The sequence below is a fragment of the Natrix helvetica genome, assembly GCF_964273705.1.
Source record: "Natrix helvetica genome assembly, chromosome: 1".
Classification (NCBI taxonomy): domain Eukaryota; kingdom Metazoa; phylum Chordata; class Lepidosauria; order Squamata; family Natricidae; genus Natrix; species Natrix helvetica.
In genome coordinates, this window is record NC_138548.1 from 284,033,254 (window position 1) to 284,058,412 (window position 25,159).

The 25,159-nt window shown below is 39.3% G+C and overlaps 1 protein-coding gene across 1 annotated transcript in view; it reads right to left on the bottom strand.

The window, feature by feature from the left end:
* Positions 1–24,048, bottom strand: part of MGAT4B (alpha-1,3-mannosyl-glycoprotein 4-beta-N-acetylglucosaminyltransferase B) — a 146,327-nt gene extending 122,279 nt beyond the window's left edge. Inside the window, exon 1 of the mRNA XM_081943836.1 lies at positions 23,666–24,048. Within this exon, the coding sequence (XP_081799962.1) occupies positions 23,666–23,762 (97 nt within the window). The 5' untranslated portion in view covers positions 23,763–24,048. The remainder of the gene's footprint in view (positions 1–23,665) is intronic.
* Between the last annotated feature and the right edge of the window lie 1,111 nt (positions 24,049–25,159).

Consider the following 25,159-nt stretch of genomic DNA (forward strand, 5'->3'; position numbering starts at 1 on the left):
ATTTCACCTTGAGAGCAGGTGCATGGTAGGGAAGGCTGTGGAAGTAAGCATTTGCTGACAAAAGGACTGCATGGGATTTCATCCGTGATATTTAGTGTCATCATCAGGTGTGTCGTTGCACAGATATACAGTGAAGAATATTTTGAAATTTTACTTCCCACAGTCAAAGGGTGTCACAGTCAATTGCAAATGAAAATAAAAATGCTAACCATGTGATGAAGGTACTTCATAACTATGCATCATATATCCGTGTTTCCCCCAAAATAAGATAGGGTCTTATTTTCTTTTGACCCCGAAAATAAGCACTTGGCCTTATTGTTGGGGAGGTCTTATTATTTTTGAGGTGCAGGAGGCGGCGAGTGTGGTCACCTCATAGCTGCTGCTGTGTTGCAATATTTTTGGGGAGGGCTTATTTTGGGGGGAGGACTTATTTTAGCACATGCACTCAAAAGCCTGATTGGGCTTATTATCCGGAGAGATCTTATTTTCAGGGAAACAGGATAAAAAAGGTTACAACTATAGAGGACTTTTTCAATTCCTTTATTTTTCTCAGATTATTAGAAAAATCTATCTAGTTGATCCAACCCAAATCAAAATTCAGTGCAAGACTCACTGACAATTAGTTATTTGAAAAGTTGCAGTTGCTACCCAAGTCCACGTATAGCTCTTTTGCCACACACACACAAACACACACACACAATTTTCTACAAGAAATAAATGAATAAGTAACATACTTTTGACTTATGTGTTTAATTAGAGTCTCCTTTTAGTTATCTAGTAGAGAGCAGATCATGTTTAGGTCATATTATGCATAAATATGCTTCATATTAAGCCACTGATTGTTTTAACTGAGATTTACTAAATAAGGGACAAGCCATACATCCTTCCATTTCTATGATTCACAAATTGCAATGTTTAAATTCATACAACAGGCAAAACAAAAACAAAAACACCACATTAAGGTTTAGTGCAATGTAGGAACCTAGTTTCTATGTTCCTATTCATAATGAATCAAAATAGAGCTGGAAGGGACCTCCGAGATCTTCTAGATCCTATACCAGTGATGGCGAACCTATGGCACACATGCCAGAGGTGGTATGCAGAGCCCTCTCTGTGGGCATGTGCGCCATTGCTCCAACTCAGCCAGTTGGTCATCGGGTTTCTGGTGCACACGCACCTTCCAGCTTGAGCACTCTGTGCCTAATAGGTTGGCCATCACTGTCCTATACATTTCAGACGAGTGACTGTCCAGTCTCTTCTTTTTTTTATTAAAGGTTTTAACAAATTTTACAAATATTACCCCTTCCCCTTCCCATCCTCCAACCCTCCCTCCCCCCAACCTCCCAGAGCAAAATACAGGGTATAAACATTTAACAATCATACGCTAACATAAGCTAACTGATTTTAACATCCTACCTCCTCTTGTGCTTTAATTCCCCTTTTGTTAAGCTAACTTTAGGTAAATTGTAACATTCCTTGTGTCTTCACTCATAAGCTAATTGAAATTTTTTAGTCCGATATTTATTTTGAATATAGTCAATCCATCTTCTCCATTCCAACTTATATTTCTCATCCGAATGGTCCTTCAAATATGCTGTAATTTTGGCCATCTCTGCTAGATTTATTACTTTTAGCGTCCATTCTTGAATAGCAGGCAATTCTTCCCTCTTCCAGTACTGCGCCACCAACAATCTTGCTGCCGTCATTAAGTTCAAAATCAAATTAGTCTCTATAACTGTACAGTCTGTAATTATACCTAACAAAAACAACTGGGGGGGTGAACTTTATCCTTTTTTAAAGTATATTTTGAATAACCCACCATATTTTTATCCAAAATGCTTTGACTTTTTTGCAAGTCCACGATATATGGTAATACGTAGCATCAGCACAACACATCTCCAACATTTAGGTTGTAAATTCAGATACATACAAGATAATTTTTTGGGATCTAAATGCCATCTATACAACATCTTATAAAAATTATCTCTCAAATTCTGAGCTTGCGTAAATTTTACATTTCTTACCCAAATCTTTTCCCATGTTTCCATTATTATTGGCTCTTCGAAATTTTGTGCCCATTTTATCATACAGTCTTTAACTAACTCTGTTTCAGAATCTATTTCTATCAGTATATTATACAACCTTTTTATATGCATTTGACTCTGGTCCCTAATTTGTTTTACCAAACTATCCTCATTTTGCGTGATACCAATTGTCTGATCTTTTTTCCATCTAGCTTTTAACTGTCCATACTGGAACCAGGTTTGAATTACCCTTTCCTCTCTTAATACGTTCAAAGGCTTTAACTGTAGTACACCTCTCTCTATATTAAGACGTTCTCTATATGTGACTTCCGGTGGCGCCGCTGGCCTTGGAGGATGCTCCCTCGGGAACGCCAGTCCGTGTTTGAGTAACAAGCGGCTAGGATAGCATAAATCAGCTGTCCAGCAGTTTGAAAACCTCCCCCTCGGGAAAAGGGGGGGGGAGGTGAGCTGTCTGGCAGAGGGTAGAGGTGCCCAGTGGCCCCAGAAACAATTCTGTGGTGTGAAGGGTGTGAACTCCCCAGGAAGCCTGACAATCTCCTCATCACGGGATGCTTCTGCCTTTGCAGAAACAAGAGGCAGCGTCCACACCTGCAATTTCAAAGTTTATTCTACATCTTAATAAGAAGCAGGCAGAGCAAACCAGGAGGTCAACAAATTGCAAGTACAAGCCTCAACTCCGTAGATTATATCTCTTTCTGTAAACTTAAAAGGAACTTCTTTAAAAAATGGTGCCGGAATAATAAAGGGTGTGTTGAAAAAGAAAGTGAAGTGGAAAGTTGATTAGCACTTGTTAAGTGCCTGTTAGTGCTGCTGGAAGACTTCAAAGAATAGGTGGACTTTTTGGACTGAACAAATTGGTTGTTTAAAAGCTTGATTTGAATATTTTGAAATGGCCTCTAAGCAGGCAAAATTCAATGCTTCAAAAAGTGCAGGCAGTTCGCCAGCGCAATCCTCAAAGTTGCAATCTTTACTACCTCCAGTGGAAACACAATCACAAACCCTGACACTGGAGGGTTTACAAAATAACTTACAAAATGCATTAAAAGAACAGGCAGTTGTCTTGGAGGGGAAAATTACAAGTGCCTTTAAGGATGTCTCTGATGAAATATCTGGAATTAAGGATTTAAACCAAACATGTAACCAAGAGATAAGGGAGGATATAGTTGAGGCACTTAAAGGATTATTTAGATACGTAGCATCTCTCAATGAGAAGGAGGAAGAAATTAATGAGGCTAATACAAAGTTGGACAACAAACTTGTGGAGGCACAAATTAAAATTGATAAGTCGGAGGCGGAGCTTACGATGATGCAATATAGAACAATGGAATTTGCCCTGAGGATAAGGGGGTTGAAGGAACATAGTCAAGAAGATTTAAGAGAGATTTTTGCAGACGCTCTTGCTCAATTAACTGGGGAGCCAAAGGCCGAATGCGTCTGGCAAATTGACAAAATTTACCGTGTTAATTCATGGATTGCCAGACAAAGACAACTGCCAAGAGATATCGTAATCTATTTTGTCACCAGGAAAATTAGGAATGAAATATTGCAAGCAACCTATAAAAACAAACTGCAAGTGGCAGGTCAAGATGTGATAGTACTGAAGGAAATCCCCCCCCCCAAAATGTTGAGATCTAGAAAGGATTATGCATTTCTAGTGGACGAACTTAGAAAACGCCAGATTCAATACAGATGGGAGACCCCAGCCAGATTGGTGATGAACTACCTGGGAGAAAGACATCGCCTTAACTCTGTCTGGAAGGCAAAAGATTTCTATAGCATAGTACTAAAGGCAGGACGCCCTCCATCTCCAGGTCCCAAAGAAAGAAAAGAGACAGAGGACCCCAGGCAGCAAGATAATCAGGCACAAATTGGGGTTGTGAGTTTGCTGCAGGAAACAGAAGAAATTATGGAACAGAGACAAACCCGCGCGGCTACTAAATGTAAAGAACAAGAATTAAAGTCTCAACAAGCCCAGATGACAATTCAAGATAATATAAACACGAGCACAGAAGCAGTGGGAGGAGCTAGACCAAAGGTGAAATCCCAGCAAGATTTCCAGGCAGCTCTTAAAAAGTTTTAGTATGCTAAAGATGACAACTAAATTTCTAACATGGAATGTCAATGGCTTAAATTCACCACAAAATAGGAAAAAAAATATTTCACTACTTGAAACAATTTAAAAATGATGTTATTTGCTTACAAGAAACACACATTAGAAGACAGGATCAGAAATATTTGATGAATGCAAGATTGGGACCATACTTTGTGGCATCTGCTCCGGAGAAGAAAAACGGTATAGTCATATATTTAAGAAAAGACTTAAAGGCTGAATTAATTGAAGCAGATCCTCAAGGTAGATATATTGCAATTGAACTATTAATAGAAGGAAAGAAAATACTCTTAACAGGAATATATGCTCCCAATCAACAACAAGAAAAAATTTATAAGTTGCTTCACACCAAACTAACACAATGGGGTTACAGATCCTGCGTTTTACTGGGCGATTGGAATGGAGTACTGGATCTTGTTCAAGACAAGTGATCATCCACTAGGACTCCAAGGCTCCTCGCACAGTTACTGTTTTTGAGCCAAGTTTTGCTTAATCTGTACTTGTACTTTGGTTTTTCCTTGATCTTGTCTTCTGGGGTGTTGGCTATTCCTGCCAGTTTAGTGTCATCTGCAAATTTGATGAGTTCCCCTTCTATTCCCTCATCTAAGTCATTGATAAGATAATATATTGAAGAGTACTTGGCCCAAGACGGAATCTTGTGGTACCCCAGTGCTTACTTCCCATTCGGGACAACTTGTTGAGTACAATTTGTCATCCAGTTACAAATCCATGCTGTCTATCCCACATTTTTCTAGCTTACCAAGAAGTAGGTTGTGGTCTACTTCGTCAAATGCCTTGCTGATATTAAATATGGTATGTTCACAACATTTTGCTGGTCTAATTTAGTCACTTTATCAAAGAATGAAATAAGATTGGTTTGGCATGATCTGTTTTTAACAAACCCGTGCTGGTTATAGCTTTATTTGTTTCTAGATGTTCACAGATCGTTTTTCCCCCCCAGTATCTTCCCAGGTATTGATGTTAGGTTCAGAATGTTTTTGTATTTCCTGGATCTCTATCTAAGGTAGCTAATAAAATGTTTTACATTGTTTTTGTCCATAAAATAGATTATTTGCTTTTGATACATTTATGTATGTACAGCTGTTAACCAATATACCCTGCTAGTCCCAGAGCTCACCAAAATACTTTGATCTAACCCTTTAGTGCAATTTGTGCAATTACCTCTACAACATTTCAGTGAAAATGTAGCCAGAGTTTAGAATGCCAACAAAGGATTTATAATGCAACTGCTTAACTGTTACACAAGACTTACTTTGTAAATCATGGGTAATGCAAATAAAGATGAGAAGATTCACTTTCATTGGCAAAATAAACTGCTATTTGAATACTAGTGCTGCAATATAGCTTACTGACAATATGATATTACTCTCTTTTGCAACTACCCATTGCTTATTAATTCAAGTTGAGAAATGAGTTTCATCCCATCATTTATAGTACTTGTTTCAAAATAGGGAGTCATTTGTTTTCCGTGTCTCTGTTTGTTCTAACAAGGATCTCCTTTTCTGTAGAGACTAAAGCAAGGTGACCTTGATGAAAATATTGAAGTATCAAAAGGAGCTGAAATATTTTTAAACTGTAGAATGATATAACATTTGGAAGCAGCTCAGGCTTCCTAATTCACTTAAGTATAAAAAGAAGGAGGAGATACAATACAATCAGACTTGTAAGATTCTGTTATTATAGTCAATCTCAATGGAGTTTTTTTTATTTTTTAGTGTGCCTGTGGAGTTAATTTCCAGTCCTGGTCTACCTAGTGAGGCTGACATTTTCCACTATAGTGAAAGCTTTAATTTTTACACTAAATCCAAATGGAACAGATAACATAAAGGAGCAAAATACTTGAAGATATCAGTAGGGGTCCAAGTTATCTCAAATTCCAATTTTATAAAGTTTAATAAAGTGTAAAGCAAGGGTAGTGAAGGAAAATTCTCCCCTATTTCCTGGGTTTTCATAAAACCCATATTATGTATTCTGACATACTCTGATATGTAATTTACACATATACCCTACACGGACTGCAAGCTAAACATCCCATGTTTCATAATTTCTCCTGTATTTGGATTTAGCTCCAAACAAGGAGAGATGAATCTTCATTCTGGCACTTCATTCTCTTTCCTGACCTCTGCAGATACTTCAAAAGTCCTTGGTGCTGAGAGAAAAGGACAGAGACAAAAGGTGTGTGGCAGGAAAGGTGTGGGGAGAATATGTGAAAGAGCTGTTGCAGTCACAGTATACAGTATTTGTCCTCTGCGTACTTGGAAAAAAATAAAAATAAATCATCAGCTCTAGAACCAGCCTAGAAAGGTTTTCTTCCTTTCACTTCAGTTTTAGATGCAGGTATCTCTCTGGCAAGCTTTGGAGCTGAGAGAACTTCTGAAATTAAAGTAATCCAACTACCTCAGTAGGCTTATTCTGCCCTTGTTTGTTTGCCAAGTGCTACCAGCATACTCGGCACTTCATTATGCAGTGCAAGAAAGAAAGGCAAGTCCCAACCCACAGGGTTTGGCAGAAGCTCCATCTCTGGATTATGTGTTTAGAATGCAACAGTGTATAAGAGGGTTCATCATAGAAAAGAATATATTACAGAATGCTCTGTAAATATTCTAGTGATCTGGGAAAGCAATAACATTTAGTTTTGAGGTGGGGATATGGAACAGCTGAGGCTGCAAGAATTTTCCTTTAACCTCTGAAGGAAAAAGAATGGGGGAAGTTACATTTTTAAAAAAAGAGAGAGAACAGTCATGGAAAATGGTCCTGTGACTTAAATTTAAGATTTAATGACTTCATTGTCAGGCTTGGAGGAAGGGAATTGGATGTTTATATACACAATCTTTTCACTTAAAATGTGAGTTGAAAAGCAAAGTATATTCAAAGATTTCCCAGCCTTTGGACTTATGATAATGTAGAATTTTAATCTATAGGAGAGAAAATGTAGGGAAAATGGTGTCTTGATCATACAGAAGAGTAAGAAGAATGTACTCAATTTCAGTTTGAAAAATAAATAGTACTATTGGAGGAACAAAGGGGATAATAAAAAAGCAGGGGCAATTTGATCTATCAAAGAGGTGTCTGGGGGAGAATTTGCTTGAGCTCAACCATCACCCAAACTGAACAAACAGCTCAACAGTGGATAGCAGAAAAAATATACAGTAAAATGAGGAACAGGAGATTAAAATACACACAAAGTACGTGACTCCAGAATACTATTTTAGACCAGCAAATAGTTTCCTGTCTCAGTTGTTGTGTCCTGTCTCAAAGAGAAAATAGTAAGAATAAATGAGAGGAAGAAATGCATATTAATTTATTATGTTCTTCTTTTATTCTATCCATTTATTTTACTCAAATATACTGTATTTTGAAACATACATTCTAAATAGTTAAGAATTCCTAAAACCAAGTAACTATAGGTTAATTTACAATATTAATGTGGTACATTACTAATATTAGAGAAATATATCTACAGGGAATGAAAATTAATAAAGTCTCATAATAATAATAATAATAATAACAATAACAACAATGACAATAATAAAGATTTGGGACAATGAGTACAAATGTGGTTTATGGACACCTGTAAACTACATGTAGCAGTCCAAGTATAACTTGATTCTGCAGTTGCCAGACATGAAAAATGCTATCTAAAGCAGCAGCCCCCAACCTTTTGGGCATCAGGAATGGGTTCAGAGAGGTTTTAATAACAATAACAATGACAATAATAAAGATTTGGAACAATGAGTACAAACGCAGTTTATGGACATCTGTAAACTACATGTAGCAGTCCAAGTATAACTTGATTCTGCAGTTGCTAGACATGAAAAATGCTATCTAAAGCAGCAGCCCCCAACCTTTTGGGCATCAGGAATGGGTTCAGAGAGGTTTTAATAACAATAACAATGACAATAATAAAGATTTGGAACAATGAGTACAAATGCAGTTTATGGACATCTGTAGACTACATGCAGCAGTCCAAGTATACCTTGATTCTGCAGTTGCTAGACATAAAAAATGCTATCTAAAGCAGCAGCCCCCAACCTTTTGGGAACCAGGGATGGGTTCCATGAGAGAGGTTTTCCATGGACCGGACGTTGCATGGTTTCGCGTGCTGCCTGCATCCAGCAGATGGGGCTTTGCTTATTTGCATGGCTTTGCTTATTTGCATGGTTTCTAGGCTGCCACAAACCAGTGCCTGTCCACACGCTGGGTGTTGGGGACTCCTGATCTGAAGCACTTGACCCAACAGGTGTTTCTACGTCAATCTTCACTGGGAATTTTCTACTCATCTCTTTTCAACTAATCTGCATGATACAAAACTTATAGTGCTCATGATGGTAAGGAAGAAAAGGTATGGCATATTAGTTTTCCAATTTGCAAATGTTCAAAATGGATTCCCTTGAAAGTTAACTTCTGCCTTATTACATAGGTACAAATGTGTTTTCAACTTTTCACAATAAGCAAGGTATTTCATTTACATGTTCATGTAGTTTTCTTTCCACATACTGCAGGGGTGTCAAACTCATGGCATCGTATTGTTGTCACATGACATATCATGACTTTTTCCCCCTTCACTAAACCAGGGATGGGCGTGGCCCAGGGGTTGGTTCCTGTACCAGTTCATACCAGTTTGCTGCACGCGTGCACCACACATAGCTCTCGGATGCGCAGTTGACTGTTAATTGTTCTATGCATGCACAGAAACATGCCGGCAATGGCAGAAAAGACCGGGGAACCAGTTCAGAGGCGTGGCCAGCCTGGGTTGCTGCCGGTTCTGTGACCCAGGCCAAATGACCACTACCGGTTCGGCCAAACTGGGAGCAACCACTTATGGTGTGGCCAGCATGTGATGCATCCAGCCCATGGGCCACGAGTTTGACAGTCTTGATATACTGTACTCAGTTCTTTCCATATACTGTAATCAGTTATGATGTATTATGAGCAATTAGAATTAATTGTATAATTGTTTTATATGAATCAATCTTTTCTTCTACTTAAATTTTAAAATACCTTATAACCATATCACTATTTCAAATGCTACAAAAATGTAACTCTATTATCAGCGCCTTTTAAAAGGCTTGTTTTGTTTTTACATCCTTGCTAAGTAGGATTAGCATACTCTAATCCTACTTTACTACTAGTTTAAAAAAACCCTATACAAATGATATCAAATACTAAACAGCTAAAATGTCAGTTGCATTCTTCCGCTCTTTGAAATGTGAGAAAACAAATTATGAAAGGGTTGAGTCTGAGCCAAGCTTAGTGTAACATATCTCAGAGATAGTTTGTTGCAGGTCATAAGTTAACTCTCACATGGAAGCTTTGGAAAGGAATGTTATAATGAGAATATTTGCTACAAGTGTTTGCACCTAGGAAACAAACCTCTAATTTGCCAAAATAAATCATTCAGCGCCTGAAATAATGCTGTCAACAAATTGCATTTTTGAAGCTGCCCGTTTACCTTCCAACAAAACCACTGTCCCAGTATTGAATCAATCCATTAATAAGAAAGATTAACTGAAAAATTACCAACCACTTTCTACTACATATTTATGCTTTGTGAAGTAATATTCATATAATTCCCCCACTCTTATACTACTATGGCTTCCAATGGTACATTCCTAGAATTCTTAAGAAAATTCAGTGTTTTTTTGTCATATTTTCAAAACCCTAGTTCTCCAAATTCAAAGCTCTCCAGGGAAATGTTATCTGCTCAGAAAATGTAACAAGTGAGTTTAATTTTGCCATAATTTCATGTTTCTTCTTTCCTAAATTCTGTATATAACAAATGAGAGTACTCTATAATAAAAAAATCTGAGATTGATATGAAATTCCTGCTTCACTAGGTTAACAATTCCAGTGTAATTGCACTTAAAGCAATGATGCTAAATAACAACAACAAGAAGAAGAACAATAATAATTTGAAAAAGAACTGGAAAAAATCACGAAATATTGCGACCTGGCCATTGAAACTACACAGCTATGGATTCAACACCGAACAATATGTAAGAGCATACCCATTGTCATCAACATGTAACATGTCCAATAATTTTACAAAACACATCAATAAATTGCAGCTTCCTGCAATAACACCAGTGGAACTGCAAAAAACTGCAGTACTCGGAACATCACATATTTCAAGAAGATGCTTGGTTGATACTTAGGATGCTGGCAGAAACCCGTATCAACCATTAGCACCAGTCAATGGTATTTGTGACACAAATACCATTGAGTTTCATGTTTTAATAATAATAATGAAGATGATGATGATGACTTCATCAGTACTTCTGTTGCCAGGTTATAACCTGGAGATAATGGTTTTTGTGCAATCAAAGATTTCCACAAAGCTTCAGTGCATAGTAGCAAGATTCTGAACTGTGAGCTACTTTTGTGAAATGGGCATGAGTAACTGCTCAGCCCTGCAGATCCGGCTGCAGCTTCCCAATGAGCTCCAGTTTTGACATCAAGCCTTATCCTCCTGTTATTTGTAACTTTATCCACCTCTTAAAGCAGGGCTGTCAAACCCGCGGCCTGTCGTCCAGATACATCACATGCTGGCCTCACCCACGCCCAGTTTAGCAAAGGGGGAGAAAGTCGTGATGCTTTACATGATGCCGCCATGACAACGCAAGTTTGACATTCCTTCTTAAAGAGTCAGGGTATCTGAATGATTTTTTCTGAACTATACATCTATAGTTCATACACAGATGAAATGGTTTTTTTTCTAAGTCTTTCCTGTGTTATTTCACCAGGAACAGACAATTATCACATTGATAAAAGTGCTACTGTCAAAATTTTAAAAAGCCCAATTCCAACTTGCTACCAGGTCAGCTAGCAGTAGTTGGTAGTTGGTAATTTTAAAAAAAAGTTCTTGGAAATATAGATGACTGCCAGATCAGAACAAGCCAGTAGTTGAAAAAAAAAAGGCAATTATAATATTAGGCTATAACAACAGAAATTATTTCAAAATTGCTAGAAGGGATAATTCCATTTTATTCTGCTTTGCTCCGATTCCACTTCAAGTACTGTGTCCAAACCTGGGCACCACATTAAAAGAAATGCTTGGAGAAATTGGAACAGGTATCAAAATAGTAATAACAGTGATCGGAAAACTAGGAACTGACTCGTAGAGAGAGAGATTGAAGGCATTATGTTTAGCCTTAAGAAAAGATGGCTAAAGAAGGATATATTAGCATTCTTCAAGTACCTGAGAGGATCTCATATGGAAGAGAAGATCTATTTTCTCTTGCTTTTGTGTGCAGGATATGGAATATTGGATTTAAGTCACAGGAAGCAGATTCTCAGTTAATGTTAGAAAATACTTCCTAACAGAAGGAACTATTCAACTATGGAAACCAATTACCCAGAAAGGTTGTGGGTTTCCTTTTACTGAATATATTTAAGTGGAGCTAAGCAGCTGTCTGGGCTGCTGCTATAATGTGAGTTCCTGAACTCAGTAAGGAGTTGAATACAATGACTCTTTTCAACTTATGAATCTGTGATCAAGCAATTATCTTTCACCCAGATTAATATCACATGTAAGAAGGCATTCGGGGAATCTATACCAAAAATTTAAAGTTATGAATATATACATCTCTATATTAGCTTATCATTCAAAAACTGATCAATACCTATTTCTGCTACAGAAAACTGAGTCAGAGTTGTTACTTTGGTCTAATTTTTCTGACCACCTTCCCCTCATATAACTTTTGCCCCTGCAGGTTAGTAAAATGACACATTCATATTAAATAATAGAATATTAGAGAGGTCAACCTTGTTTCTTTTCATAACATAATTGTCATATGGTTATTATTCTGATTCAGCCTAGAAACAGACAAGGGGGATTATTAATGCAGTGTTAGGATAGTAAGAGATTTAATTCATTTAGCAGGTATTCCCGACAGTGATGATGGGTTACAGAAAATCTCATTACAAAAATGACATTGATTGAAAAAGTTAAGTGCAATTAAGCAAGCACTACCAGTAAATCTAACTGCAGAAGGGGAAATAGTACCTCTGTCACTTAATCTGTGATTCTAGAAACACAAAAATACCATAAGCAACAGAAAAGCCTCTTAGACAAAAGTAGTGAAATGAAATGTGAAAATAAATAGGTCTCAGTTATTAACTTATTCCATATTTAAGATACAAGATGAGAAATGAGGAGAAAATAACTTCATCAGTCAAACTCATTTTGCAGGAGATTTTGTTTTCATGTCAGTTCTTTTGAAATGAACAAATTAACAAAACACAAAATGTCTGTTTTTACAACTTATAAGGATTATGGAACACACCAATGTACCAACAAACACCTTTTTTTAAATCTTCATAGTACCTTAAAGAAGGACAGCTTTTCAAGTCACCAGAATATGAAAACATCTAATCATAATCTGCTTTCATAATTATACAAAATGCCTCTGGATAATATCAGATCAGATATTCCTAGGAAATAATTCCCAGGTCAGTGCCCCACTTTAAAGTGTCCTTGTAGATCCAGTTACCTTTGCTTGGTGAGGAGGGAATATGGGTTTGTCCTGATAAAAGGAACACATATTGCAATTTGGTAGGGAAAATGCAAGAATTAGGGCACAAGTAGTGAAGAACATATGGACCACAGGGAGACATTAGGAAAGCTTGTAGAACTAACTAACTGAGGAGAGAAAGCAGATGCTGTTCCTGGAGATGAAAAAAAATAGGAAGGAATGATCATGATCGAAAACAAAGAAATGAGTGACATGGGGATCTTGGATGCTATGAGGGTTGAGCCAAAGCAATAGAGTTGGAGGGGTTAAGCAAATGCAAGTAATTCATTCAAAGGAACATGATTGTCCTTTGGGACTTTTAGTGGAGTTCTCTTTGGCATTCAGGTTTTGGACAATTTCCTTTGCCCTTTTGTTTAGGGGTACCCTGTCCCTTCCCAATTGTTTCATTTTCTGCCATACTATAATAGTAATTTGGCAATATATCCAATATATCTTCCCAAAAAACAGAATGTTCCATGTTTCCAGAAAGGATCAGTTACTTATCGTATATTAAGTGAGGCATAATTCTACCCAATTTTTCTTTTACCATATTGGATAAATGGGTATGTTTATTCTGTGTAATAAATTGTATATGTAAAAACAAACACAGCTGACTGACATTCATAATAAATGTTTACCAGTTAGCAGCAGTAATAAAGTTGTAAATAAGCAGAGAGAACACAATGTGTTTGAACTGGTACTAATTCTGACAAATCATTTGCTGGGTATCTTTCAGAAGCCATGGCAGGGACTTACTCTTTTGTGCGAAAAGGTTGCCACTATAGAATTGTGTGCTTCAAGGGTTTAATTGTTACCTGACCACTGCAGTATTTTCTGATTTCTAGATCATCATTCAGACCTGTCAATGCAGGCAGCTGCCTAGCTAAAGTCAAGGGTACCTGATAGCCCATTAAATGGCTTCAGTCCAGTTCCTAATGAACAAGTTTCAACCGTGGGCACCATCATGCTGCTTCATTTTGACACCTGATGCACAAAAAAATGTCAGTGACTCATAGTTTTTCTCCTGTAAGTCATCATAGCTCTGGCAATTTTTAGGTATTAAAAATAATTGTAACTCGGTGCTGCTAAACTAAAATTGGAATCTGGCTAATTTTCTTTTAAATATTTCATCACATTTCCCCCCCTCTGGGTGCTTCATGATGGGCAAATTTATTTATTTATTTACCATATCCCTATAGCCTATTACACATGAAAAATGACTCAGGACAGCATACGGCACATAATTAAGCAATAAATACATAAAACAATCACAATTAAAAATAACTATTAAAAAGAGAAGGATGATACCAACCACAGTAAGAGAGCCAACACAAAATCTGCCTAGGGCTATGGGAGCCCCAGGTCTCATAACATAGCCAGTCTTCAAGGACATACAGGACATTGAGAATAATGGAATTAAATTCTCCTGGGGGAGGAGGGGAGGATGTAGAAGATTCCAGAAGGCAGGTGTTACGACAGAGAAGAACCACTTCCTGGAACCTATCAAATGTAACACCCTGATAGATGGGACCCTTAGCTTGCCAGACCTAATGAGGCAGACAGATATAATTGGGGAGAGGTGGTCCTTCATATAACCTATCCCCCTGCCATGAAGAGCTTTAAAGGTCAAATAGCAATAGCACTAAGACATATATATTGTTCCATGGTGCTTTATAGCACTCTTTAAGTGATTTACAGAGCCAACATATTGCCCTCAACAATCTGGGCCCTCATTTTACAAACCTCAGAAGGACGGAAGGCTGACTCAACCTTGAGCCCCGTCAGGATGGAACTCTAGGCCGGCGAGGGGCGGGGAGTTAACCTGCAATACTACATTCTAACCATTGTGCCATCTGGGCTCCTTGAAGCAAACCAGCAAATAATACCGCTTGTGGAGAAGACATGTAATGTGTACTGCTCTATGGGCATATATAACTCGCCACACTGCTGTATTTTGCACCAGCTGAAGCTTCCAGATCCTCTTCAAGGGCAGCCTCATTTAGAACATGTTACAGAAACCAAATACAAAGTGACTTAAGGGCATAGTTACAGTGAGTAGAGCCCCATGATCTAAGAATGGGCACAACTGGCACACAACACAAACCCATGCAAAGGTCCTCTTAACCATAATTGCTACCTGCTCTTTGACCAGGAGTCATGAGTTTAGGAAGACCCCCAAATTGCACATAGAGTAGTGTCACCCCAACCAGCATAAAAAATGGTATAATCCAATACAGAAGGCCCCAAAATCCAAAGTCACTCAGTCTTTCCAGAATGCAACTGAAATCTCTTGTTTCCCAACCAGAGCCAAACAACTCACAGGCACCATAAGACCTTTGCAGTATTGCTTAATTTGCCAGGATCAAGGATATAGAATTGAGTATCATCAGCATACTGATAATACTTCACCTTGTGGTGATGATGGATGAACAGTCTCATGTAGATGTTGAATAGGAGAGGGGAGAGCACCAAGCCCCATAGTATCCCACACAGCAGGGGTCGATGTCAGGATCTCTCCTCCCCAACCATCACTGACTAGAATTGGCCCTGGAGAAAGGATGTGAACCTGCACAACACAGTGCTGCCTACCCCAATCCTGAGGCAATCCTGAGGGATACCATGGTATATGGCAGTGACGGCGAACCTTTTTGTCCTCGTGTGCCAAAAGCACGCACATGAGCCCCCACCCCGCTATGCATGCAACCCCCTGTGCCCCGTTTTGGGCCCTGCAGGCCTCGCATTCCCCCCTCCCCTTCTACACTGTTACAGGTGTTATGTCAGCCTTCTATGCCGCTTTATTCCTCTCTAGCATTCATCTCGATTGTTCAGTGATGCATTTCCTGCTTCTCTAGGATTTACCTCTATCTGATCCTGTGAGGATCTTCCTGTTCCTGTTGGATGTATATGGTTATATTCTCAATGGCTTGAAAATCAGCTGGCCGGTGGGAGGCACACACATGAGCAGTGGAGCTCAGCTGGGTGACCACTCGCATGCCGGCATAGAGGCCTTCGTGTGTCACCTGTCGCACGTGTGTCATAGGTTCGCCATCATGGGTATATGGTATCAAAAGCTACAGAGAGGTCAAGTAAGGCAAGGATAGATGCACTACTTTCATCCCGCCCTTGGCAGAGATCTTTCAAAAATGCAGTCAATGCCATTTCTGTCCCATATCATGACATGAAGCCCAAATGAAAGGAATTCAAACAATCTGTTTCATTCTACATTCTCTGAAGCTGCTGTGCTACCACCTTCTCAATCACCTTTCCTCAAAATGGAGATTAGATACTGGATGGAAATTATCTGGTATAGTGGGGTCTAGATGGCTTCTTGTAGAGAGGGGGGGCAGAAGAAAGCCTCCTTAACAGACAAAGAAACAACCCCTTCCCTCAAGGAAGCATTAACCATGGCTAGAACTCATTCATATGCTTCCCCGCTCCCAACCAGGCTGTGTTTATCAACAATGAGGGGCATGAATCTTAAATAGCAAGTTGCTACGCTCATAGTCCTAAGAATCCTGTCCACTTCTTCATATCAAGCTGGTCAAACTATTCTCAGATAACGGGGCAAGACCCTTCCCTAAGAAGACTCCCACAAGACCTGCAAACAAGTCAGTGCCCAACTGAGAACAAATCCGAGCACATTTATCCAACAGATGCTGGGAAAATTCCTTCACATGCCTCTGCAAAAGGTTCTTTGAGCCATCCATACCCAGATCACCTGAAATAGGTGCATGGGAGTAATTAGAAAAAAACTATTGCAGTTTGGTTGGCCCCAAGAGATGAGCCTTTTCCATCATAGTGTGCATCCTATGGAACACTGTCCCTCCTCCATCCCTGAAATAAGGTCATCTCCATCCCTGTCATTATTTCAGAAGTCTCTCAAGACCTGGTTGTTTCACCAGGCCTGGGTCCCCAGGGAGCTGGAGGAGTTCTTAGATAGCTCTGTTGTGTTTACTCTTTCACTGTCTCTATGCGGTTTATATACAGCATTTTAAATTTCTAGAGTTTCTTATTTTTAATAATGATTTTTATATGTTTATAATGATGGTTTTCACCTATTTGTTGCTCTTATTGATTATTGTATGCTGCCCAGAGTTTTCTTTGAAATGACAGGCCATATAAATATGATAAATACATTTTTTTAAATGCCAATATAATTTGACATAATAGACAGCCTCTTACAATCTGATTATGCTTGCCTGATGGGCGTTGCCATCTATCACATCTGACAAGGCATTCAAAAAGACTGTCCTAGGACACTGAACAGTGGTAGAAAGAAATGATGAAGATAGCTTGAGCTAGAAGAAACCCCTTATGTAAATATTTTAACTCTTTAAATAGTTATGCTTCTGAAAGGGGGGGGGGGGAAGCTAAGTGTTCAATGTGGAGCCAAAATAACAAAATCAAAACATAAGCCATATTTGTATAAAAGTTTGCTATTGTTCCGAAAGTGAAATGAGAAGACTATTTAGCTTGTCCTTCAGTTGGGACTAAGAGCTTATTTTTGTTGCCTTTCCTACATTTCCTCAGCCTCTTACAATCCCCCTTTTCTTATGCCCCATGTTCACAGTCCATAACTTTACATAAAACCACATAAAACTTTACAGTTTTATGCAGTGTTTTCAGCAACACTCTGAATCACAAACCAGCTAATAGACCAGGCCTGAATTTCATAACGAACTGCATCAGAAAGGAAAATCTGCAGTATCACAGATACTATTATAGTAAAGACATCTTTCATAGACCAACAGAAGAAACAGGGCAATTATGCTTCCTGTCACCTGCTCCAAATACTTTCTTGCCAACTTCCCAAACAATGAAAAATTAAGTCTTCTCTGGAAACTCCCACAACATTCTCTAACTGCACAAGCAGCAGAATACACACCAGACTTGTTGGAGTTTTACAAACACAAAAACTGAATTTATAACTCCTTTAACAATAGTAATGTTCAAAGTTACCTATTTTCTATCTTGTTCCATGCTGATTAACCTGTGCCTTGCCAATAAATATCAAACCATTTTTTTTTCCTGAGGGACTGCCTCTGTCTAGTCTATAGTATTTACTCCCCAATTCTAACTATGTCTCTACAATCTGTAATTCAAGCAACAAGAACTCCACAGCCTCACCCATACCACTGACTTGGGACTCCACTCTAAGCTTTAGTTACAAGTTAGAGGTATTGATTTATTCCAGCAGCTCTCATTTCCATGGTGCTTCAATTACTGGAATTTTTTTTTAAAAAAGCCTTCCTGATAAAAGTATTGTCAGCCAAAGTCTGTCAACGCACAATCTGCAAACTCTAACACTTCATTCCAAGTTGCAAAGATGTTAACCAGTGGATATACAAATATTAAAATATAAAGGTCATAAAGGAATAAAATGCATTATCTCGTTCAGCTTTTATACCTTATGTCAAGAGTCTTATAAAAGCAAATGTGCTGCCTCCTACTCCTAAATATTGCAAAATAGAGGGAAGTATTCTCAGCTAATTTTAGCTTGTCATTCCCATATGCCTAGACATGCTCAATAAATTTTTCTTAGATGCAACTTAGATGCTGTTTGTTTTGAACTATTTAATATGCAGTGATCAGCAGAACTCAAATTCAAATTCCTACTCATGTCATCCTCAGGGTCATCTTGCCATCATATCAGTGGCCATTCTACTATTGCCACTAACCATTTTCTGAGATAAAGAATGCACGATGTCATCCTTTATATGCTTCCAGGGAAGAAAACCTCTACCTGAATTTCCTGCTTCCTGGGTTTTCCAGTCTGTGCCAGTTCAAGCATTTCTCTCTAGCTTCTCTGTTTCGTTTCATTGTAGGCAAATTGCTTCAGTCCAAATAGCTACTGTTCAGGAATACCCCATCTCTCCAGGAACTGGTCTCTCTGCCTTCCACAGTCATTTAAAAAAACAACAGGTTCACCAGAGGTAAAAAGCTTTTGGCAATTTTACCCATAAAGCAGTAAAACTTGGGATCTGTCCTTTAAAAAAAATCTCAACACTTCTACCACCTTCTTCTTCTGGTTGAAGTCACTCTTCCATCCCAAAGTATTGTATTTGCTTTCTTTCTGTTTTTTAACCAGCTAAAGAGTAAAAAAAAAAAAGCAAGGGAATCCACCAATTAGGAGCTGTCACAAACACAATCCAAAGGAAACATCATTCTGTGGCCAAAATGAAGAAAATCTGGAAATCTTTTTCAGCTGAGGGTTCCCCCCCCCCCCCAATCAATCAGCTTAAGGCTATAATGTGAGAAACCCCTCTGTCATAAAGTTAGCTGGTTAACTTGTAGGCCAGTCACTAGCTTTCAGCCTAACTACTTTACATTCCCCAACCCTTGTTTGTTACAAGAACATTTAGAGGGCAAAAGTACTGTAAGACAGCTTTAGCTTCTAGACAAAAGGTGAGTTATGACTACAGCAAACAAATAACTAAATAAACCATTCAACATTTACCTAAATACATACCGGTAGTCTCCTGTTATTTGAAAATACCGTGCATATTTTTCTTAGACTTAAATAAAAAAAACTGAAAAACTGAGTTATTTACAACTCTAAATAACAAAAGGAGAAAATACTAGAATTCACCATCTTACAGCATGAAATGATTACCAATAAAACAGCAAGAATAAAGTGTAAGAAGACTGTTTTCATTTCACTGCCATTCATATGAGTATCACCTAAGCAGCATTTCTTACTTAAATAGAAAATTACATGCCATTGTCTTTTACAACTATTACAAATAGGAGCAGAAGTCAGTTTTTTCCAGTGTTTAAAAGAACAGGGGAACAAAGAAGGGCACATACAATGTTTTCAAGAAGGTCTAGATAGCAATAGTCAGAACTCTCTCTACTGGTATCATTCTCCAAATCTGTTTATTTAAAGCTCTGTAGGGAGGAGGTTTTAATGGGATTTATACCACAGCTGAAAGAACCTTTTAGTTGATGAGTAATGGAAGGGAAGCAAGGAAGGGCATCCCCAGCCCAAACCCATTATGCAGAGCTACAAAGACACATTGTTTAAATGGGTAGGGGGGAGTAAAATAGCCTCCAGACAGATGGATGATATGGCCCTAATGACTTCTAAAATGTAGAAACTAGCAGCCAAAGTAGGGGCACTAAGTTAATAAAGAAGCTAAGCAGTAGGCAAAGCACAATATCCATTAGCCTTGCCAGAATGAAACCCATTGACAAGAAGGACTACTACTCCTTAAGTAGTTTGACCGAGGCTAGGTTTAGCAACAGCCTCCAGACCTAACTTTCAGAACAACCATATTAACATTCATTAAAAAGAAAGGCTTGTTTTCTAGTAGCACAGTAACAGCAATAATGCTCAATAAAAAAGCAAAGCTAGAGGAAATCACTGGATGGATGCAACAACACATTAAAGCATGCCAAAACCAAGAAACCACATCACTGCCTACTATTTAAACTATTCTGTACCTTTCCTATATTTGTGCAAAGTGATGCTATACTAAAGTCTGCTCTCTTTCTCCCCTACCTCCATCCTGTTGTATCTGTAATGAATCCCTGGCAAATTCTGCGGCCCTGATTTGCAGGTGAAACAGTTGTTGATATATTTTTTTTGCTATGAAGTGATTGTTTTTTTTTTTGTTCTTTCAGCTTTGCTCTTTGCTCTCACCAGACCACGGGTCTGATGTTATATATTTTACAAACGTTGAAGCTATGGTAGGATAGTTTTCAGTGGAAAATCTAATGGATGAAATAATGACTGAAGATAAATACAACATGCCAGAGGGAACATGTTCCTAAAGCATGATTGGAAGTTTGGACCTTAAAGTGATGGAGAAATTTAGCTTATACAACAGTCCTGTATCTAGTATAAACATTGCCAGTGTAGCAATGAAGAACAGATTATTATTACCGATACCTGCTTTTGTATATTAATAGTATGGAGAAGAGGGGCAGCAGGTATAACAAGTTAAACTGGGACATTTTAAGATGAAAATCATCCCTAAAACCCCTTATCTTCACATAAAGGAGAATAAAGAAAATTATAGCATAATACTGCTAGAGGTAAGGTGAAATATAAGAAGCAGAGTCAGCTTTACATAGGTAAGAGTGTGTATATAACTTCAGATTGAAAGGTAAAAAGTATTTCTAAATGAAGGAGGTTCATACATAGCATCTGTTTGAATTTAGTTTAGTCCAAAACACATTTTCCTGGAATCAGCTCTGAAAAATAGCCATGAAGTCGCAGAAACAGAGGCAGGTGATATAAGGAATTCAGATAGATGCATGAAACACCTTTCTGCCTTCAAAGGCAAAAAACTCTACAGCTCTAGTACAAGGTAGTCCTCAATTTACAACCATTCATTTAGCCACTGTTCAAAGCTACAATGGTACTGAAAAAAGTCACTTACAACTGGTCCTCACACTTACAACCTTGCAGGATCCCCATGGTCAAGTGATCAAAATGCAAGCATTTGGCAACCAGCATGTATTTACCATGATTGCAGCATCTTGGGGGGGGGGGGTGTCGCCTGATCCTCATTTGTGAGCTTCCCAGCCAATGTCTGATGAAGCCACCCCAATGGGGTAAGCCAGAGTCACTTAAGGACTGTGTGATTTACTTAACAACTACAGTGATTTGCTTCACAACCATGACAAACAAGCTCGTCAAATTGGATGTGATTCACTTAACAACTGCCTTGCTTATCAATGGAAATTCTGTTCACAACTATGGTTGTAAGCCGAGGGCTACCTGTATGCATACCTGTGTGGTGCATTGCTTTAATATAAATTTATGTTTTACGATATTGATTTGGGAATTAGATTCATATTATTCCCTTTTACACTTCACAGCAACAATTACTGTACATGAAGGAAGTGAAAGGGGGGGGAAATCCTTTCTTTTTTTCTTGAGTTGATAGAATTTATACCAGTCCTGATACTTTGAAAAACATTGCTTCCTAAAGGCAAATCTGTCCTTCAACTCTGTACAGGCTTTTCCAACTCTCTTATCATAACAGATGAAGATACATGTAGCTATTTAACTTAGTGTCTGTGACGTAACATGCATAGGCACTTGCCAAATTCAGTAAGACAATAAATCTTTATAATCAGCTTAATATTTCATACAGAATATTAAAAATATTGACATTCATGTAAATATCGAGAATGTTGATAGGAAAACTGAAAGAAAATATATTGCATGTGTGCCATTTTAATTTTGAGCAAAAAAAAGGCTACTGAAAAATTACCGTTTCATAATTCTGATAAAAAGCTTGCATTTGTTTCTCTAGATAGAATGTCCTCTAGGTTGTTATTTATCATTTAGTGTTTAGATGATTCTCCTGAAATAAAAGCACCGCAGTTCCTTTGTAAAACTTACTGTCCCAGGATGTGTTAATAGTCACACAAAAAGGCAATATTACAAAGTCCATTAATTCATTTTCAGAGCTGGGAGATACAATAATCTCAAGATGCTGATGCAAATCAACTGTTGATATATTTTGATAATTAACTGATATTTGTTTTTAAAAGTCTTGAGAGTTACTGTAGTTAATGGTGTGGGGTTGTTTGTTGTTGTTGTTTGACAATATTGTAATGTCCATACAAAGAATTGATGGTGAGTTTATACTGGCACAGTAGCATGGGTGTCTAACATAGCTGTGCTGGCAGTAGATAGCAATGCTAAATATATATAATACAGGTCCATTACATGGAACAGGGGCAGTCACTGTCCTTCATGTTCCTTTATTTCAGTTTAAAAAGTGCCAAGTACCTAATAACAAACAAGTAATAATCAGAGAACCCACTTTTATACTTTCCTAACTTAGTCAACGGAAGCATCAGTTTTCCTGTACATAAATCTTAGAATAAAATTCCTGAATTATCATTTAATACATTTATAACTTCCAAAACTAGTTGTTCCAAAACAACTTCCAATATAGACTTTAAACCTTATTAACATGCCTCAGACATGATCCCATCTTATACCTGGCTTCCTCCTTGGGTCATTGCCACTAATTTTCCTTTTCTTTTTATTGCTACAACTGATGAACACATTTCTCACAAAATATTTAAAATAATATAAACAAGGACAGATCTTTAAAACAAACATATTCCAGTTCAATACAGAACCATACTAATAAAAACAAAGAGAAAAAATAGAATCAAGGAAACCAAATAAAATGTTCCAGTCCTGTAAACTACAGCATAGGAGACAATGTGAGGGTCTTGCTTTGTTTACGCTCATTTCCAATGCTTCAAAGTTTAGGGACACCAGGAACATAAAGGAAGAATCACATGTTTTCCTTGACCAAACCTGGGTTAAAAATCAAAAACATCCTGTATAACTGAATAAGATTTGTAGATGCTTTCCTAGGGAAATATTAACACAAAAATGGATACTGCCCATAACAGAAATGCGGAGGGGTGTGGAAGAAAAAGGAGGCAGCCAACTACCTGTTCCAGGAAAAGATAAGTGTAAATGTCTCTACATTTTCTACCATAGCTTGCAAATGAACGAGAAAAGCTCCTAAACGGGGAGGGGACGAAGGTCATTGATCACTTGCTCGCCCCACGAAAACACACCGGGGCTCTCATCTCAGATGAAAAGAGGGGAGGGGGAAAAAGTATCTCCTGATCATTTGGGTGCTAGGAAGAAAAACCCGAAAAGGGACGAATGCGGACAGAACAGCCCTTTGCCAAAAACAAAAACAAAGAAGGAGAAGCAGGACAGGAGATGGTGCGCTCCAGGCTCGGGGGCTTCAACTCGGGATGGGGGGCTATTCCGAGATCACATTCAAGTTCCGGTTAAGGGTGTCTCCCTCAAGCAACGGGAGAAGGAGGGGAGCGAGGCAGCAGGTTTCTGGCTCCCTTAGGCTGGGATGTTGTTCTAGGTCCCTCTCCGGATGGTCCGGGGTTCTCTGCCCTCACCCGGGCCAGGCGCAGTGCGCAAGGCGGGGGCGCTCCTCCCTCCCTCCTTCCCTCGCGAGCCCCTTCCTTACCTTTGTGCCCGCCGAAGGCCCCGTACCACGAAAGCGAGAAGAGCGCGCAAAGGCAGCCGAGCAGCAGCGTGAGGAAGGTGCCATTGCGGAGCCTCATGTCCTCCGTCTCCTCGGCGATGGCTGTGGCTGGAGAGGCCGCATGTCCCGGGCTCTTCGCGGCGGCCTCAGTCTCCCGGGCCCCGGTGAGGAGCGGAGGCGGCGGCAGGGGCTGCCAGTGCCCAGGCGGGCGAGCGGGAGGGACTCACCGCCGCCCCCGCCTCCTCCTCCTCCTCCTCCTTCTTCTGCGCCTCCGCCCGCTGCCCTCATGCACTGGCCGCGCCCCACCGGGCCGCCGGCTTTAGCGGGCAGCAAAGGCTCCTCTCTCAGTCCTTTGACTTTGCCCGGGCCTGGAGCAGACAGTGGGCTGCTGTGCCGCCGCCGCCGCCAAGAAAGGGAAGGGAAGGGAAGGGGCGGAGGTGGTACCATCCTGTTAAAGGAGCCGCGCGCGCGCTTTTCCTCAGGCAGCCCGAGCGCTAGCCACAGCGGCAGACACGTGCAAGCCGTCGCGGCTGCACCGGCTACTTAGGTTGTGTAGGGTGAGGTAGCATATAGCGAGCCCGGCGTGTTGGCGACGGACTTGAGGAAGGCGACTGCGCGCGGACGGAGCAGCGCTGGACTACAAATCCCATACCCAAGCAAAGAACGGGTCAACTGAGCGGCGCTGGGAGTTGGGATGGGGTGGTGGTGGGGCTGCTTAGGATGAACAGAATAAACTCTTGCCTCGCCAAACGCTGAAGGTGCCGGCGGGGACCGTGAGCGAACCTGGTTCACGCGTACATATATAAATCACTTGGTTTTTGAAACGGCAGGCGGTGACTTAAAACTGGTGAATGAACGGAAGGACGCGGCCACAAAAAAATGACTTGCTGAACTTTTTGAACGGTCGGAAAGGCCACGGTTTTCCGAGGATAAGTTCGCGGTTTCTGATTCCAGATCTCCGAACTAAAATCATACTAATGCCAAAGCCTCTTCTCAGCAGAGATCGCAGGCTGGGAGCCTATTCACAGTGCTGTGTTGAAACATTTAAGTTGGCTTTTCCAATGCTGGCTATGGAATCATAAGGTCTGAAATCCTATTGGAAGGCCAACAGGTCAGGGAAGCTAGTTTAGATATTTATGTTTGAAGTTTATGAATGGGATCAGTTTAGGGAAGAACATAAGACTGAATCTTGAAATTTGGGGAAGGGAGGGGAATGATTTTACTGTATTTGGATTCTGGATTGAAGAGAAATAAAACTAAGGAAACTGCAAAAGATAAGAGTTTAGTAAGCAAGGATCCCACAACAGGAGAAAATATGGGGGATGAGCTCAAGTTTGGGTAGGAATTCTTGAAAAAGGAAATCGCATATATTCTTGTCCAGGCGACAAGAAATATTTGAACAGATTTTAAGACAGTGATTATCAGATATCAGCTTGAATTTATCCAAAGTGGATCTTGCCAGACTTTTATTTCACT